The following is a 19,155-nucleotide window of genomic DNA, read 5'->3' on the forward strand; positions in this document are numbered from 1 at the left end:
TCAGCCTAATCTAATGATGCATACTTCCCCTTGTTTATGGCAGCCAGGGAAAGAGGGAGCGCTAGCCTGTGCTTGTCTGCTGCTGAGAATGCCCATTAACGCTCTTTTCCCCCTCAGGTGATGACCACCTGAGCTATCAAAGACAAGCGTGTCTGTAACACCAACCTCCCCCCTCCTCCTCCTCCCCCCTCTCATCACACTCCATCCCCACCCCTCCTCTGCTCCGACCTCCACCTGCACAGTAGATCGCAGTTGTTCATTTCCCTCCAAAAGTGGCATGATAAGAGAATGAATCTCACCATCATCATCATTATCATATTTATAACAATTTCCTTTCCAGTGCAGACTCAATAGAATCCAGTACACCTGCATGCAGTCTTCTGTTAGTGACTATTTTTGAATGTATGTCAATGTGCTTTTAGCTTTCAAGGGTTAGTTTATTTTCTTGCTCACTTCATGAGGTATGCAGACAGTTTTAGTTTTATTTGCCAGGTTTTTGTCAGGCTGTGAGATCTCTGCTGTCCTCCTGATACAATGGAGGTGGATGGGACTTTGTGGCACTTAAAGGTCCCATGTTATGCTCTTTTTCAGGTTCATATTTGTATTTTGGGGTTCTACCAGAACATATTTACATGCGTTGATGTTCAAAAAACACCTTATTTTTCTCATACGGTCTGTCTGAACATACCTGTATTCACCCAATGTTTGAAACACTCCGTTTTAACATCTGTGTCTTTAAACGACCCAGTCTGCTCTGATTGGTCAGTGTTTCTGGGTCTTACACATGTGCACTCTCAGCCTCTCTTTGTTGTCACTGCAGCCAAAGGAATGACTCTAATGGTACTATAGTGTCCCTCTCTACCTTTACAGACCATTTACTTCTCATCAGCTGATATCATTTAAACATCTAATAGTTGTGACATCACAACCTGAAGGAAGTCCTGACCGCTCGTTTAAAGGTACAGTTTCTGAATACGACCTGTGGGCATTTCTCTGTGGACTGAGCATTTTTGATACTTCTCAGTATTTATTTAGCACCCACACCTACTTTACATTTTAGAAAAGACATGACAAAATGATATTTTAAAATGTGGGACCTTTAAAATGAATATACATGTATATATATATTTTTTAAAAATTCAGCTCTTTCTGGAGACAACTGTCCCAGGAACACAAAGTAGAAAGACAACAGGAAACAAGGAGAGAACTGGTGATGTTGAGGTTGCCATGCTTCTACAGTAGCCCAGAATGGACAAACCAACACTGGCTCTGGATAGGGCACTCACTTTTTCATGTCGCCCACCGTAGTTAGAATTACCTCTTTTTTTTTATGTGAAACTGCTTTATTCAGTGTTTATACTGGTGAAATCACTGGGCCCACTTGTTTTGGAGAGGAGGCTACCACTGCTCCCAGTAAAAACCTTCTGAGGTGAGTGCACTTAAGCAGAAGAAAGAGAGAGGTGAGCACACTTTAGCAAGTGCTGGGCTAGTGACTATCACACTGAACCACAAGGGACTCAAATGCAGACTCAGTCACTCAAGCAAAGGCATCCAAAAACGACAGGCAAAGACAAAACCCAGAAATCCAAAAAGTGGGTCAATATCACAAGGCAAACAAAGTAATGAAGTAACAAAGAAAAGGCTGGACCGCTGACTCAAAATACAAGACAAACTGGCACAGACAAAGGGAAACACAGAGTCTAAATAGGGGACACACAGGTGTGACACATTAGGACAGGTGCAGGTAATCAAACAGGCGGGAAACACAGGGGAGCAGGACGTGAAGAAACCTGAAAGGAGACAAGACGTGAGTTTCAAAATAAAACAGGAAACACAAGACAAGAAACATGAGAATGTGACAGTGACCTGTCTGCAATGTGCCAAACAGCATTAGCGTAACACAGATTTGTAACATGAACTGCTTTATTAAGTGTTTTTATTGGTCTTAATCACCTGGTCCATTTGTTTTGGAGAGGAAGAGACCTCTGCGGATAATTTGGCCCTGGGTAAAAAACCTCCTGAACAATTAAGGAAGGAATTCTAACTGGGAGAAGTTTCAGCTGGTTGCAATCTGCGATCCTGATGTCACTTAATCTCCCTAAAACTCACACATTGGGTTACCTTTAGGGTTATTTTTTGAAATCTTTATTTAACTATGGTTATTTTGGACCCAGTGTTGGGCATCAAAAGCTCAGAATTGTCACAACTGTATATTGTTAAGCCCAGCTCACATTACATGATTTTCACCGTGATTTTGACGTCGCAGAGGATCTTGAGAGCCACCTTGGGCCGCAGGTGAGTCGGCAGATAGTCTGCCACGACGAGTCCTCATGTGTGAACAAGCCTACAGTATGAGCAAGTTGCCCCCTCGTCTGCGACTGGGACTGGATATCTGGCATGCTAGAAAACTGGAGAAGTCTGACACGACTGACAAAGAGCATCAGCTAATGAGAGGCGGGATGCGTCCCACGTCAGCACGCAGGAGGACGGAAGAAATGTGAAGAGGACAAGTTGCAGGGTTGCCAGGTCTGCTTATTAGCCGCAACTTTGGGCTTGTTTTTTTGTAAAGTCGCTTACAAATATTGGTAGTCACGGGTTGCAGTTTTTTGGGCTTGTTTCTAAACGTCGCCTTTCTCTATGTGTATCTGTCGCTTCTTTTGGCCTTGTTTCTAAACGTCGCCTTTCTCTATATGTATCTGTCGCTTCTTTTGGCCTTGTTTCCATAGCCCTGGTTGCTTGTTTCTCTCCCATGATCTGGCAACACTGAAGAGCCGGCAAGCAGGATCACAGATAGCGTGTTGTGTTTGGACCCAGGCCCTGGAGGCAGAGCTGAAGAATATCCATGCCTTTACGATGTGTTGTCTCCAAGTTAAAAAACGTAGTTTGGTGACGTCACCGCGTTATCTGGGGCTCTGACGGCGAGGGCTGACAGGTGTGCACACACAGGTCGTAACGCAGTTGGCAAGGCTCCCGCAGACAGAAACACGTCGCTAGGTATGAACACTCAAAAGATTACGATAGTCACTGGGTCAGAACAACCCATGGTTCTTGGTGGTTCTTACGGGTACTGGGTGAAATTAACCCTCATTACATTGATGCTATTGACTCAAATTTGGTCAGCTTTGACCTGGTAATTTTCTGTGTGTTTAGTCTTCTGTTTTCCGCCAAGAAAGCATATCTACTGGAGCAATGTGGATTGAGTGCCTCGCTTAAGGGCATGTCATCATTTAGCACTGACTGAAGAGAGAGCATTCCCCATTCATTTTCCTAACCCAGATTTCCCCAGACCGTCCCTCACAGTCCCTGCAACCGAAGACGAATGAATCTGACTCTCCTACAGCTCCTCTTCCTTTGTCTAGGACATTTCAAAACTTCCTGTCGGTGTCCCTAAACCCATAATGGATGTGTGTATCTTCCCCTGTCTGGGATGCGTGATTCACTGTCCCTGAAACACAGCACCACCTAATCTTGAAGAGAAGATAAAGCTAATTAGGGGAAAGAGACATCAATCACAGCTCCAGGGCTCGTTATGTACTGTGCATACCAAGAGTGGCATCTCAGTCACTGGGTGTGTTTGAGCGCTTGAGTCAGTCATACACACGTAGCTCTTATTATGAGTTATGTCAGGAGGAACGTCTTCAGCCTCCAAGAATGAGAAAGCTGTATTAAATGTTTCCTCGACTCTTTTTGGGAGTAACCGGCTGTTATCATTTTCAAGTGAGCGAGGAGTGATGGACTAAAATTAGTGCAGAAATCAACAGAAATCAGTCTCTTTTGTTGAAATGACCTTCGGCAGTATAACTCATCTCAGAGACCAGAAAGCTGGCGAGCAGCTCTGTTTGGATGTACAACGTGCATTAATACAGCTGTCACAGAGACACACACACCCTTTCCGATGATTACAGCAGGTCCGGGAGGTTCACTGAACCCTGAGAGGGGGCAGGAGATTATCTCATAGCTTAAAGTAGAGCTTATTAAAAAGAAGGTCATCTAACGCTGTTGTTTATAACATTCTTATACTTTAATTGGCTCAAATGTCTTTACACTTAATGAGGAACTGGTGCACCTTTACGGCTGCTCTGTTGTGTAAGTTGCCATGGAAGGAAGCCAAAACATGAGAGTGCAGGACTGCGTTCATCCTGTAGGTGGGAGTGTAACTCTTTCTGTGACACAACCTACAGCTGGAGTTTATCTGTGTTGAGCCTACAATACATTACACACACATATAAAAAAGACTATAATCATTTTATTTCAGATATCAAACATGATCATTGCTTTTATTATCCCTCATAAAACATACATGCGTCAAACAGGCGTGTGTCGATGGATGACGTGTATGTTCACTGGCAAGGTGTGAACAGGTATGTAAATAGGCATGGATATTTACTGTGTGACATGCCCTGACAAGAGTGGATTATATACTTTATGGAGTTCACCAAGGAATAATGTTCACTACTGTGTGTAAGCGAGAATCGGTGCACAATCAACGTTTGTCAAGTGAAAATTACAGATAACGAACTGGTTAAAAGATGATAACGTCATTCACTGTGTATCTTGCAAATGAAATACATCAAATGCAAAAAAATAACTATAAGAATTAGAAATCAAGTCTAAAAAAACAGATGAGTTATAAAACATGCAATATTTCCAGTGACTCTCCTGTTGTGATGTGATAACTAAGATAACATAATATGATATTAAATGTACTGATGTCTTTGTTTTTGTACATGGGTATACACTAGAATGTGTGTGTGAATATATGTGTATGCACATGTACACACACACACCCATGTGTTGGTGTGTGCCTGTGTGTGTATGTGTGCATTTAAGGCATACGTCATCATGTCTTATATTGGTAAAATGTGTCCTCTGACTGAAATTATCAGTAATCCGTAAATTATACCCTGTGGATTAAAATGTATGTAAGAAGTTGAATTTTATCCTATCAAATCATATTTATGTAACCAGATAAAGTAATAATATTCTTCTTATTATTATATTTATTTTTATTTATTTTAAATTATTTTTATTTATTTAATTTACTGGACATATTTATTTATTTATTTATTTATTATTATTATTATTTAATTTTATTTATTTGAAATTAGTTTTATTTATTTAATTTACATATTTATTTTAAATTATTATTATTATTGTTATATTTAATTTTATTTATTTGAAATTAGTTTTATTTATTTAAATAACATTTATTTTTAAATAATAATAATTATTATTATTATTCATTGTTATTTTTTATATTTCTTGATTATTTTTTCTTCCTGTTCTTTCTTTTTTATGATGTATAACTCCATTATTACTGTCAAATATTTTTTTAAATGCAAATTAAGAAAACAAATAATTAATTAATTAATTAAAATTAATACAATAAAATAATTAGTGTAATAGTTATAAAAATTAATAATAATAGTAATAATAATAATTAATTAAATCAATAATTAAAAATAACATCCCTCCTAACAGTGCACAAAATTAACCAGTCCTCGCCAAACTACATTTGTGTTTTTTAATGTTTTACTAAAATACTTTGCAATTTATGAATCTAGCATAAAAATATAATACATCCATCAATACTGCGTCTGATTACAGGGATACAAAAATACAGCATATAGAGTGATACAAAATTATATAATATAAAATACTTTGAGGACAAAACAAAAACAGCAGCGCGGGGTAAAAGAAAAGTTGCGACACCGAGATGCAAACTCTTACAAGACACTTTGTCTCTGCTTTCACCACAGAGTGATCAAACTACACATCACCATCTGATAACAGGATGATATGAGCACAAAACTGGGATACAAGTCTCTCATTATGACAAAAAAGAAGAAGAGCTGGGCTGAAGCTAGAAGCCAGTTATCATTTTAATGCTTTACTCACATCTGGTCGAGATAATCAGCAAATTGTTTCATTCTGCTGGTAAAATAAATATGTTTGTGTTATTATGTTTGGATTCAGATTTTAATGGGTTTTGGAAAATATGGAATGTGTTTTGCATGGATCTCTTGAACCGTGGAAATTAATGACATACAGTAACAACTCAACTGAGAAGTGGTAATAAAAGAAAAGATAATTTTGATATTACATGCAGTCGCGGTGAAAACAGACTCAAAAGCCTTTTTGAATACTCCACTACTTTTACAGCAATGCTTTAAAGGGACAGTTCACCCCGGAATCAAGTATACATATACATATTCCTCTTACCTGTAGTGCTATTTATCAAAATACATTAATTTGGTGTGAGTTGTTGAGTCTTAGACATGTCTACCTTTTCTCAAATATAATGGATCTAGATGGCACTCGGCTTGTGGTGCTCAAAGTGCCAAAAAAATACATTTGAAAACCACAACAGCAATGTCTCTTTCCAGAAATCATGATCGCATACTCAAGATAATCCACAGACCTTGTTGTGAGCAATTTCATGTAGGGACTATTTTTTGCATGGAAGGAGGTGTGCATCCTCATCTAGCACCACTGAGCTAGCTAAAATTACAGCTAAGCTAAGTGGGATGCCATTAATGTTAATATCTCGGGCTGTCAAGAGCACAAGCCTCTCGTCCATGAGTAGATGCACACTTTTTTCAGAGCAGAGGTTGTTGTGTGAGCTCTGTAGAAAGAAAGTAGTCCCTATGGGAAACTGCTCACAACAAGGTCTGTGGATTATCTTGAGTAACTGAGTCATGATTTCTGGAAAGACACATTGCTGTTGAGTTTTTCAAATGTATTTTTTTGGCACTTTGAGCACCACAAGCTGAGTGCCATCTAGTTCCATTACAGACATCTCTACAGCTGATATCTCCAACACTCAGCAACTAACACCAAAACAATCTAGGCTGATAAACAGCACCACAGGTAAGAGGAAAGATATGTATATTTGACTTTGGGGTGCACTGTCCCTTTAAAATGAACTTCGACTGGACTGGACACAAGCGAGATTAACTACTCAAACCAATCATGACAGACAGTGGTATACTTTATAACATTGTTAAATAGTGTTATCGGAAAAGGTCCATGGTGGCCACAGCACGTCTCTCACTGTTAGAGTGAGTTGGCCGTGATGAAGACGAAGATCCTGGCCTGGAAAGTGGTAAACGTCCCCTGTCTCCAAAGCTTCATCTCCACAGTGATCGAGAAATCCCTGGGACCCTCGACCTGTCGATTTAAGTACACAGCGCCCGTGTAGGCGTTCAGCTTCCGGGTGCTGAAGTAGTTTTCCTCATTTCCCTGCGTGATGGTCACGATGACGTTGTCTCCCGAGTAGGCGGGAGAGGGTCCGATGCGGAAGATCTGAGCAGGGACGACGATGTTGGACTGGAAGCTGAGGTAGTAGTAGGTGATTCTCAGAGGGGAGTTTTGACAGTCCAGGTAGTTGGGACAGCTGATGCGCTCACAGCGCCTACAAGGGACACAGAGAAGGAAAACTTTATTTGTAGAGCACCAAGGCATTTCAGCATGCTCAACATGAGACATATAAAGTCCTGGTATAATTCAGAATATATTTTTCAGAGACACTTTCTATGAAGACCATATTTACAGTGCATCATGGGGGCATTCATAGTGAATTATAATGCATTCATAATGATTATGACTGTGCTTAAAACACACACATAATGCACACAGTATAGATATGACTTATAATGTGTGTGTGTGTGTGTGTATGTGTGAAGGGGTTCATAATGGGTTCACACATTGCAGCGGCTGCATGCAGTGCTTGGGGTGAAAGAACATAAGTGCTGGTACTCCCCTTGTTCACATGTTGGCGTGTTTATCAAGCGGGGGTGGGCGGTGGGAGTGACACGAACATTAGCTTGCATTTAGTGACACAGGATTTAACTCCCGCTCTGTCCGCGTCCTCTTGCCCCTCTGGAGCACGGCCAGCATTATAATAATGTTAAGTGACAAAGACTGGCCGCCAACATGGATGCAATTTACGAGACAAGAATGGGAACAGGTGAGCGTCAAGTACTGCTCCCTGAGTGGCCCATGTGGTGCCCCCCAGTGTCCTCTGGGTAATGCGTTTATTTAGGGCCATTATGAATCACCCAGAGAACTAGATACGGAGAGGGCAGAGAAGAGTACCAGCAGCTTGAGAGAAGTGGCGGTGGGCAAGAAAAAGTCATGATACAACGAGGAGTAAAACACAGAGAGGTGAGTACCGACCCACTTGGAGCACTGGCTGCATACAGACAGTTGTTAATGGTTTGTTAGAACATCCAGTGTCATTGCTTCTATTGAATGAAGTCTTTTTCTTACTTTGTATATATAGTATAGGTGTGTTAGCATTTTGGCATTTTCCATAACAACCACTTATGAAGCAGCATAGATTATTTTAAATGCATGAAAATGCATTACACTTCACTTTATACTTATTTATTTAATTATTTTATATATTCAAACATTTAAAAAACAAATAAAATATATTGTAGGGAAAAAAAACACAAAAACAGAGACAAAGAATAAATTATGGACAGACTTAAAATGAGAAACATAAATGAACATTTCATGTCCGAAAAGGAGCAGGAAGAAGCAACATGCTTGTCTAGCCCTACCTCCAACCACAAACTATACTCATCCATCACTAATCAGACTACTACATAAATACACTCCACACCACCTGCACTTCTTAATACCTGATAACCAATTTCACCCCGTGTATTAAACAAATACAAAGATACAAATTGAGAATACAGACAACAGTCTCACCCTGAGTGCACTTTACATCCCTCCTAATCATTTCTGTACCAGTAAAGATACTTTCTTTGTGCCTCTTTTTAAACTGTCTAATATCTTCACTTTACCAGCAATGAAACATCATAATGAAGCATGCATTATTAGAGATGCATCAATATATACTTCACTTTACTTAAAAACACAATGGTAACTTATGATAGTGCATGTACTATTGCAGCATATTGTGAGTTCCTACAACAGTTGACTGTGGAAGTGTGTATAGATAGTCATATATTATCAGCCCCAACAGTCAGCCATATGTTACCTGAACTTGTAATTCATTGTTATGTGACATCTATAATGTTTTATGACTGTTAATGTAGTACATCAGAAAGCATGTTCATGAGTGCAGTCATAAAGGATTACAAATGCTTTATAGCTCACTATGAATGCCCCCATAATGCACTATGTGGTCTTTATAGAAAGTGTTACTGATTTTCTTTTCCTTTCACTCCTCTCCCTCTTCTTGCTTTCAAATAAAAAACTATCCTTTACAGAATAATCCAGCCTCATATGAATCACAAAATGCTAACAGAAAGGTCAATGAGGCATCTTACTGAGCAGCGGAATGGGTTTTGAACCGATTTCAGCACTTACGTGTCTGTCCCTTTGCGGTAGTTTGGTGGACAGTCGAGAGAAAGGCAGCGATACCCTCCTTGGATGTTGTAGCAGGTCTCAGCTAGAGAGCAGTTATGGGCCCCTGTGGCGCACTCGTCAATATCTAAAACACACAGTTAATGCACAAGGGCTGGTTTACTGCCTGCAGTCGAGGAAATGCGTTCGTCACAGCGTAATTGAACTTTGAGGAAAGGCCTCATTGCTGAAACATGTGAGACGAAAAACTGCTCGGGTAAAAAATTCAAATTAGCGCGACAAGATTTTTAGGCCAATAAAGTTTTACAGTCTGTGTAATTACTGAGCCACTGTAAAAGTACCAATTATATTTATCTGAGCATAACCGTAACTATACACTCTATGTGGAGTTAAACGGGTGCAGAGCTGTTTTAAAATCTATTTCCAAGCTGAACTCAATGAGGTGCACTTGCAGTGAAGCAGCTGCAGCACAGCGAGTGCATGCATTGAGTTGGTTTTGTTTCATAGAGGGGTGTTCACCTCTGCAAGAGCGCCCATTTGGAGACATGGTGTAGCCATGCTCAGGACAAGCACACTGGTAACTGCCAGGAACGTTCACACACTTGTAGGTACACAGATGGCCAATGCTCTGGGAGCACTCGTCGATGTCTGAACGGCAGAGAGGAAATAAATCATGTGAGATTGATTCGTAAACTTGTCCAAGCATATGTTTGGTATAAATGTGGTATTTGTGATGTGTAATAGAGTGTGCCCCACCTTCGCAGGTGTGCCCGTCCTCCCGGAGGTAGTAGCCCTGTCTGCAGTAGCACTGGTAGGAACCATAGATGTTGGCACACTCCTGGCTGCATGGGCTGGCCAAACACTCATTCATATCTGGAGATTAGAGGTTAGAGCTCATTACTGTCACAATCCACTTGATCAAAGGATTCTCAGTGTTTTTATCCTAACATATAAACACCATGTTGTTATTAAGCCAATTATGTTTTTACTGGTTTGTGCTTTAAGGCATGGCATGATATACAGTGCAACACTAACACCCCTCGCTGCCATCCCTCTTCAGCAATATGCTGCTGTACAGTGGCCAGCTTTAATATCAGCTCAGTCTAGGAATCTGCACACACACACACACACAAACCTGGCACACCAACAAACACACACACACACACACAGGCATATTTTCACGCGCAGATTCACAAAAACATACAACCGCAAGCATCGACATGTACACATGGATGTACGCACACCCAGGCAGACAATCATACACACACACACCTTCACAGTTCTTTCCATCGCCGGATAAGCGGAAGCCAGTTGTACACGAGCATTCATAGGAGCCTGGGGTGTTCTCGCAGGTCTGGGCACACAGGCGGCCTGGGTAGCGCCAGCACTCATTTACATCTGAGAAGAAGAAGCAGTGTCATCACACCGCTGTAAGTGTGTATTGCATTTGTGTGTATGCACCCATATGTGCGAGGGCACGCATGCAACCAAGCATGAGCTGGTCTGTTGCCCTGCACGACGGCGTATACGTTTGCATGCCTGTGCGTGTTTGAGTGCATGTCAACGAGAGTGTGATGTGAGGGGACCAGCTGCCTGCTGATAGTCTAAACACTTGAGCAGAGTCCATTATTATGAGAGTCACAACACAGTGAATCACAAACAGAGGGAGCAGCAGCAGCAGCAGCGGCGGCAGGGGCAGAACGAGGGTCCTCTGCAGCAGGAGACATGATCGGCCCAGTGGCTACTGCAGGAGCCAGCAGCAGAGGCTGGCATACAGCAGCAGCTCTCCCACCGCAGAATAATAAACAGGAGCAGCAGAAGAGGCAGACAAAGAAGAGGGGTGGCTGTACAGTAGTGCGAAAGTGATGAAGAGCGAGAGGAAGGGAAGGAGGGAAGAGAACGAGCATGAAACTGAGGGACAAGGGAGAAAAGACAAAATGTACAAAGCTCCACCTTTCTTTCTGTTCTGCTGTATGTGCAGCATGTGCGCTTCCTCTGCATGGTGATGTGAATGATGTCTAACATACCTACACACATTCTTCTGAATGAGTCATACTGATAGCCTGTCTGGCATTCACAACGATATGAGCCAGGCAGATTGTGGCACAGCTGGCCCTCTCCACATCGATGCAGACCGCTCTGACACTCGTCCACATCTGCGAGACACACATGAATAGTAAAGAGACGGAGAAATCAATAAAATGACAAAGATGACATTCAGCTGCCATGAAGGAATGTTTGTTGTTAGTATTTTGACAGTCTCCTTAGTGTGTGGAATAAGATTAATTCTTTACTGCAATGGAAAAAACACTCAAAAATATCATCATTCTTTGTAATTTAAAGGAGCAGTGTGTAGGATATAGAGCCATCTAGTGGTGAGGAATGCAGATTGCAACCAGCTGAAATTGTTCAAGAGGTTTTTGCCAGGAGCCTCTCTCGCCTGAATTGCATCAACGTCTTCAGGTTTGTATATAAAATCATCAGATTACACAGTCTTCATGTGTAAAAACCACAAATCATACCAATACATGTGGAGCCATCAGGACTGGCATGATAGCCACGGCTGCAAATTATCTTCCTATGGCACATGTAGGATCCCACAGTGTTGGCGCAGTTAAATGCCAGACCACATGGCTGGGGCGAAGCGGCACACTCGTCAATGTCTGTTGCAGAAAGAGAGACGGAGGGAGATGAAGATGAAGAAAGACAGAAGAAGAAGAAGAAAAACACAAAGGCACAAAGGCAGAGCACGAGAGACCAGAGGGCAGCTCTTTAGCCACACCGTGATATCAAAGCAAACACACATCACACAGTCGCATTCCCTCGGATAGCTTTGTTGTGCGTGTCTGACATTTTCTCAATTTTCTCATTTCTCGGAGCATTTCTTTTACACTCCTTTTCACAGGGGCGTCGGCTGCCTCGACATGCCCCAGTTCCTGCCCCTGGGGGCTAATTCCACAGCATCAGTTTGTACTGGAGGAGGACAGAGGATTGGCTTTTATCCACCCCTCCGCAGCCCCTAACAGCAACCTGTCTGATCTCCTGTCTGTGTGGCTTTTAACCCCTCTGTCACTGCAGCCTCACTGATTCACCTGCACGGCGTGCAACAGCAGACTATGATTCACCTGTGGGGAAATTTCATACTTGACTTGGTTCAATCACTTGTGCTTGGGAACAAGATTGGAATCTCAAAAAACAAAAACAATACTAAATGTTATATAAAACAAGCAGTGAGGGGGGGCAGGGGGGTCATGGCCTCCCTTATACAATGGCGCCCCCTTACTACTGGCCCTCCTGGTGAAAATAATTCAAGGCTGACTTTACGGTATTGAAGAGGCTGTGGTATGCTCATTTTTCATGCTAGCACAAAGGTAGTGGTATCGCATAGAACAGGACAACCTTAGGTATCCATTGGTACCAACCATGTCTGCATAGCTTGTCAGGAAAGGGGCTAAATGATGTTACAAAGCTGGGCTAAATTTTGGCAAAGGAACAACTGGCATGGCCGTTTTCAAATAGGTCCCTTGAACTCTCACCTCAAGGAATGAAAATGGGTTCTATTGGTACTCTCGAGTCTCAGCTAAATTAGAGAGGGCTTGTTCCCAGTAAATGTTATGTTCCTGACAATCAATGTAGTCCTTAAAATTAAGGAAAAGGACAACAGCCTATTTGGAGAACAATGAATTGCGTAACATGTATGGGTACATCACACATTAAAGCAGGACTGTTGTGGGACTCAAAATGTGCCGATATCCTGTAGGTCTATGCAACTGTAAAATGCAAAAAAACAAAGCACATCAGTATCAGTTTCCTTAACTCTCATACTGATACAGCTTTTACTAGCCTATATGCTTCAACAGCACAATCAAATTCCTGAAATTCAGATAGAATTCAGTTGTAACTTTTGTTTTTTTGGTGTGCCAGTCAAATTTTCTGTGACTCCATCTAGCCGCCCACTGAAAACAAGGCCTTGTTGGCTTGTTATATACAATTTAATCCATATTCAATGACACCAAAAAACACTTCATCAGTTTATTTCCTCCATAAGCACAATTAAATGAGGGAAAAAAAAGAGTAACTGAATGAAAACCTGCATACATGCCCTAAATCGTTTGCCCAAGACTTTTGCAGACCTCGCTGTAATTGGAAAAGCAATTACGTAACCATCACAGTAAGGAAGTGATTTCTCTTACCTACACACATGCCCTGTGCGTCCCGGTTATAGCCCACAGGACATTGAGGTCTGGGGTTGCACCTGAACGAGCCCTCTGTGTTCACACACTCAAAGCCGAGCCCACAGTTATGGGTCCCCTGCACACACTCATTGATGTCTGAGGATGGAGATCAATAAATGAGAATGAATGAACGAGGACTGAACACATGATTAATTGCAAATAAGCACAAATCAAATGTTATTAGTCTCAGTCTAATAATCCACAACGTGTTAACTACAGTGCATGCTGTGATACATGCATGTAATACCACATTTCGCCACTGGATGGCACTGTGGTTAAATGGCAGACTGCGCAGGTATACATCTATCATAAAGCTCTCCCTGTCAATACCCTACAAGTTAATCAAGAGCAAAATAATTGTATTACAACTCAGAATTCTTATCTATGCTAATTACTCTTGTTATAACCAAAATGGCCTCAATGACAGTTATTATTTCGGTAAGATGGATTTATCTAATGAGTGAAAGCAGCAGGAGTCACATGCAGTAGCCCTCATGTGCAGAGTGTGAATGAGCACTGCAGAATATTCCTCCCCAGAGTCCACTAACACCTGTCTACTGAGGGATTCACCTCCTGTCAATCAGCCTTCCACATCTGCTGCTGTAGTATGAACCAAAGCTGGGGGGAAATCAAAATCTCAAAGGAACACAAAATGTGGTGCATGTGTGTGTGTGTGTGTGTGTGTGTGTGTGTGTGTGTGTGTGTGCATAATGCATGAGTGTCTTATATTTTCAAGCAGGCCTGCATGATTTTACCCCCGTAATTGCTGTACAGAGGCCTCAAACAGCTCTGGCGAGCAGCCCTGCTGATATAGGGTAGGTCTCTAAACAGCAGATCGTGATTGAGCATCTTGCTGCTGTCACAAGCCTGGCAGAGTCGGCAGGAGCTGAGTGAGTCCGACACCGACGGAGACAGAGAGAGAGAAAAGCCAGGAAGCAGGATAAATGTGTGAGAGATTGGCCATGACCTCCTGAAAATTTAACCCTTGGCTGTGTTTTTCCACTGTTTCTGCTCCCTTTATTTACAGGCTCATGGCACAGTCAGTGCATGCATTAGCAGGGTGTGTGATATATTGTTTTATCCAGAATATGTCTGGCTGAAGCGCCATCAAGATACCATGCATGTGCAAGGATACATTTTATGAATACAAAAGACTTTTTTGTAATTTTAAATGGTCTGGGTTTTTAGCTAGGCTCTGTGCAGGGCAATGCTGCTCTGTTGATCTAACACGTCGATCCAGATTAAAATACGCAAACAGTTATTGGATGGACTGCTATCAAATTGCAGGGATTTATGACTTTGTAGCTTTGGTGATCCTCTAAATTTTCCTCTCGCACCTCCACCACCTGAGATGTGATTTTGAGTGACTGCCATGACATTCATCTCCCCCCCAAGACGAACTGTAATAACTTTGGGGATCCTCTGACCTTTCATCTCGTGCCTTCATTGAGTCAAATGTTTAATTTGTCTAATATTTTCAGCTAATGACTAAACACCTGCAAGACTAATGACATTCCCATCAACCACAGCTGTGTTTAGTGCTGATTACCAAGCGTTTGCATGCTAACAAAGTAAAAAGATGGTGAACATTATACCTGCTAAATATCAGCAGCATGGCAGTGTGATTGTGATGTCGTCATGCTGGCGTCAACCTAAAGGAGCTCTATATGATATTCAGAGTGTCTCAATGATACAGAGGCTCACATAGCTCTCTACATGAAGGCAGCTGGGCCGGTGGCTAGCCGCTAAAGGTGCAAACACCGCAAACAGTGCTAACAATGTCAGTGACAATAGATCTAACAATGTTAACTGGGGGTGTACTGGAGGGTGGGTGCTATGCTTCCATGCTGCTGCCATCCCAAGTGGCAACTCACTGCATAAGGTTGGTGATCAACTAACCACTGGGATGCACACAAGAGAGTCACATCCACTAACATGCACATGCTGTTGGACCGTCTATCACAACAACAAACAGTGTCTCTTGGTTTACAACACACAGAGGTAGCGTCACCTCCATCTCTGCTCAAGATGCCATTAATCCACTATATATTTACATAGCAAATGTTTGCTGCTAAATTAACCCTTTAAAACCTGAGCAAACTGGCTTGCTTTCTTAAAAAAAAAAACAAAAAAAAACATGGGACTAAGGCAATGAGCACTGAAAGAAGAAATGACCCCAAGAAATTAGTAAAAAGAGAAAATTAAAAACAAGAAAATTAGTATAAAGGTTTTTTTCTTTTTTCCCCCAGCCTTTTCAAAATAATTTTCTAAATCTATTAAGCATTTGCAATTTGTGGGACATTTCTTGGTAAGTTGCTCATTGCCTTTTTCCCCACGTTTTTAAAAGAAACTGCACTGATTTACTTCAAGCTTCAAAGGCTTAAATACTTACGAAAGGCATCTGAAAGCTGCATAAGAAAAGTTATGTCACTCCAGATTTCAAAAGGTTAATGCTATAAGTATTACATAGAGCTCCTTTAAGTGCAGCGTCAAAGAGCCACTGGTGTGACTGTAGGTGCTTGGTCATGTGTGCCTCTTTCTAAAGGTTTTTTTTAATGATATTTATGAAATGAAATATGACTGCACGGATTAGAATATTAGTATATCATTATTATATAACAGGGATATAACAACCATGAGGACAGGTCATTCTCTGCCTTAGCGCTGTCAAAAATCTACTGATTGTGTAAAATATAAAAAGGCCTTTTTTCGTAGATTCATAACTTACGTTTATAAGTTTTGGCCCTTATCCCCTCACTATGTTTTAGATAATGTAAACAGGAAGTGTAATGTTACCATGAACTACTGAGTCAGTTGTGTGCGCCCCCTTAGCTACTAGCAATTCCTATTTGATGGGGGAAAAGTTTAAATTTGATGATTATGTGCCAAGATCTGAAATAAGACACTGCTATAACAGAAAGAGGAAGTTGCACTGATTTGGGTAATATGTGTATGACATCTCCTTTGACACCGAAAAGAAAGGGTGGGATTTTTTGGCTGAGTTAGGAGGACAGTGAATATTAATGGAGGATCGCACAATTAATTCTTGGTCTTAGCTGCGTCATTCTGTTCAGAGAAGGGAGAGGGACACAATTCAGTTTCTCCCTGTGCAGTGATTTTGCTTCAGGGGGCAAGAGAAGTTTCATTACAGTGTCTCAGTAAGCCAAGAATAGGGAATAGGTAGCGCAGCACAAAGACATTTTTTCCCACTCCCTGAAGTGGCAGCTGTTTGGAGCCTTACCCTTAAACATACATTCTAGTTAAATGCTCATTTTGCCTGATTAAATATTCTTTAAGTTCACAAGGAGCTGCAGATTAGCTGAGTCTCCTTGAGCCCGATGAAAGCCATCTGCAGCGGCAAACAGCACTTCCAGCACATCTAAGACTCATCTTAGGGGTCCCTCTTCCTGAACACTGCTGCTGCTGCTGCTTTATGAATGAGACCTCTGCACAGGCTCAATTTATGGCGCATGGAAATAATGAGACGTATTGGGAGGTTTACTATTGCATCTCAAAGTTGAGCGCCACCCACGAAGACAAGTCAAGCAGCTCTTCATCTTGAGAATTAACACCATGAAAATACTATGGAAATCGCCCTCTGGAGTAACGTTTCATATTACTCCCTCTTGTCTGTGTGCTCACATGTGAAATTGCATAATCAGTAGATGGGAAGAATTAAAAAAAAATCTCATTTTCGATTCTTACTCTCAGGGGTGGTGAAAAGTGATTGTTTGCCTGAACAATGTGCTTTCCTTACATTGTGAACATGCAGTAATACAAATGCTCTCCTGCTGGTATTTACAACATATTCACAGTGTTATGATGGACGTGAACACTTTGATGCTGAAAAGGCGTACAGTACCTTTGCAAATGCCATTGTTGATCTGGTATCCTGGGGGACATGTGATCGGTCTCTGACAGATGTAACTCCCTGCAGTATTCACGCAGCGCTCATTCAACTGGCAGGCCCTCACGGACAAACACTCATTTATGTCTGGGTGTTTAAAAAAATGAATAACAGACAAAAGTGCCGGTGTGAAGAAAGAGAATAAATAATGAAAAGTGCACAGTAGAAGACGGAGATGTACAAAAATACGGAGCTGTGGTCTGTGTGTAGCAGTCTGCAGTTAGAAGCGGATTAAAGAGACAGGTCGGACCCTCCTCTGGGAGAAAGATTAGGGGCAAGGCCACTGGGTATAACCTCCACACAATGAGAAATTTGTCACCACACTGAAGTACTCTGTGTGTCACTGCCACAGTTTGTGGCTGTCACGCAGGAGACAGGTTATGGCTTAACTTAAAGATATATCCGCAGGGAGACAGCTTAGACACATAGAGCTGATCAGTATTGTAATAAAACACAGTCAGCCACCATTCTGAGTGGAAATAAAGAGTACATATGGGATGCAGTTGAGGTGAGATACGTCGTGATAATGCATGGATTGCTGGGATGATCCCTCTGGTATGGAGACTCAGTTCAGGAACAAGATGAAAAGAAACGTCTCCCATTTATATATTTTATTTTTCTGCATCACAGTGTGTTGTGGAGAGTGAAGGGGATTAGGGCTGTATCTCCTCTGCACATCTAGAGGCGCTGATTAGAGAAAAAAGACAAATCAGCGGCGGACAGTCGTGCCAAGAAACTCTCCTCGGCTGGAACCCCTCTGGCTGAGACAGACGACTGAAATGAGGGCTGAAATTGCGAGCCATTTTTCACCTCTATGATTGCACAAAATTTCCACATGCTACCCCTGCTGTGAGGTGAGAAAATGTTTTCAGCATTATAACCAAGTTTTGGTTCCTTACCCTCGCAGGAGCGTCCATCAGATGTAAGGGAGAATCCTGGGAAACAGGAGCATTGTGGCCTTCCGCCCACTGAGGTGCAGTGTTGCTCACATGGGCCGTTTCCTGAAAATAATACCGTACAGTGAGGTCAAATGAAACATGCTGCACTGCCACTACACGCAACAACATTTAGGGTGAAACAGAGGAGAGCTTTGTGTCTCTGGGTGGGAGACAGAACATTATTGACTGTATTGCCGTTTGCTCATTTCCTTTTTCCAGGTTGATCCCTGACCTGGTCATATTGTATTTCCTACTTTTGGCCTGCAGTGTGGTAGACCTCCACCCTGGTGTCATGGCAACCAAACATGACAAACAAAAAGTGACCCTGTGCAGATTATGATATGGAGAACTCCATGCTGAAAACAAACTAACCTTTGATACCATCTCACTGCTTGTGTTTGACATTTGCGGCACAATTACATTTCACGGAAAGGGTGAGCTTGACATAATAACATGTCAATCTATAGCACCCGGCGCCGGCTTCTCCTCTAAACATATTCGACTGCATCAAGATGCCTGCTCCAGTTTCCCATTAAGATGTAAGGATGAATGAAAGTGCTGCTCGTGGGCTGTCACGCCTGCAGCTCCCTCTCCTCTCATTAAGCTGTGTGTTTCTAACCTTCACAGGGGTTGAGTGGGACAGTGGGCTGGGTGGGGGGCGGAAGCGGTGAAGTGGGCTCCGCTGCTGCTCTGTCATCCTCCTTCAGTCTGTTCTCCTCGTCCACCGTCTCTG

General features: G+C 42.0%; 1 protein-coding gene across 2 annotated transcripts in view; it reads right to left on the reverse strand.

The window, feature by feature from the left end:
* Window positions 1–5,256: 5,256 nt before the first annotated feature.
* Window positions 5,257–19,155, reverse strand: part of fbln2 (fibulin 2) — a 33,773-nt gene continuing 19,874 nt past the window's right edge. For both annotated transcript variants that reach the window (XM_049581281.1, XM_049581280.1), the window contains exons 7-17: window positions 19,042–19,152; window positions 18,384–18,485; window positions 17,440–17,571; window positions 13,536–13,673; window positions 11,865–12,005; window positions 11,370–11,498; window positions 10,615–10,740; window positions 10,099–10,215; window positions 9,862–9,990; window positions 9,346–9,469; window positions 5,257–7,414 (exon numbers count right to left, since the gene is read on the reverse strand). In XM_049581281.1, the coding sequence (XP_049437238.1) occupies window positions 7,057–7,414; window positions 9,346–9,469; window positions 9,862–9,990; window positions 10,099–10,215; window positions 10,615–10,740; window positions 11,370–11,498; window positions 11,865–12,005; window positions 13,536–13,673; window positions 17,440–17,571; window positions 18,384–18,485; window positions 19,042–19,152 (1,607 nt within the window). In that variant the 3' untranslated portion in view covers window positions 5,257–7,056. The remainder of the gene's footprint in view (window positions 7,415–9,345; window positions 9,470–9,861; window positions 9,991–10,098; window positions 10,216–10,614; window positions 10,741–11,369; window positions 11,499–11,864; window positions 12,006–13,535; window positions 13,674–17,439; window positions 17,572–18,383; window positions 18,486–19,041; window positions 19,153–19,155) is intronic.

The sequence above is a fragment of the Epinephelus fuscoguttatus genome, linkage group LG7 (genome assembly GCF_011397635.1).
Source record: "Epinephelus fuscoguttatus linkage group LG7, E.fuscoguttatus.final_Chr_v1".
NCBI lineage: Eukaryota > Metazoa > Chordata > Actinopteri > Perciformes > Serranidae > Epinephelus > Epinephelus fuscoguttatus.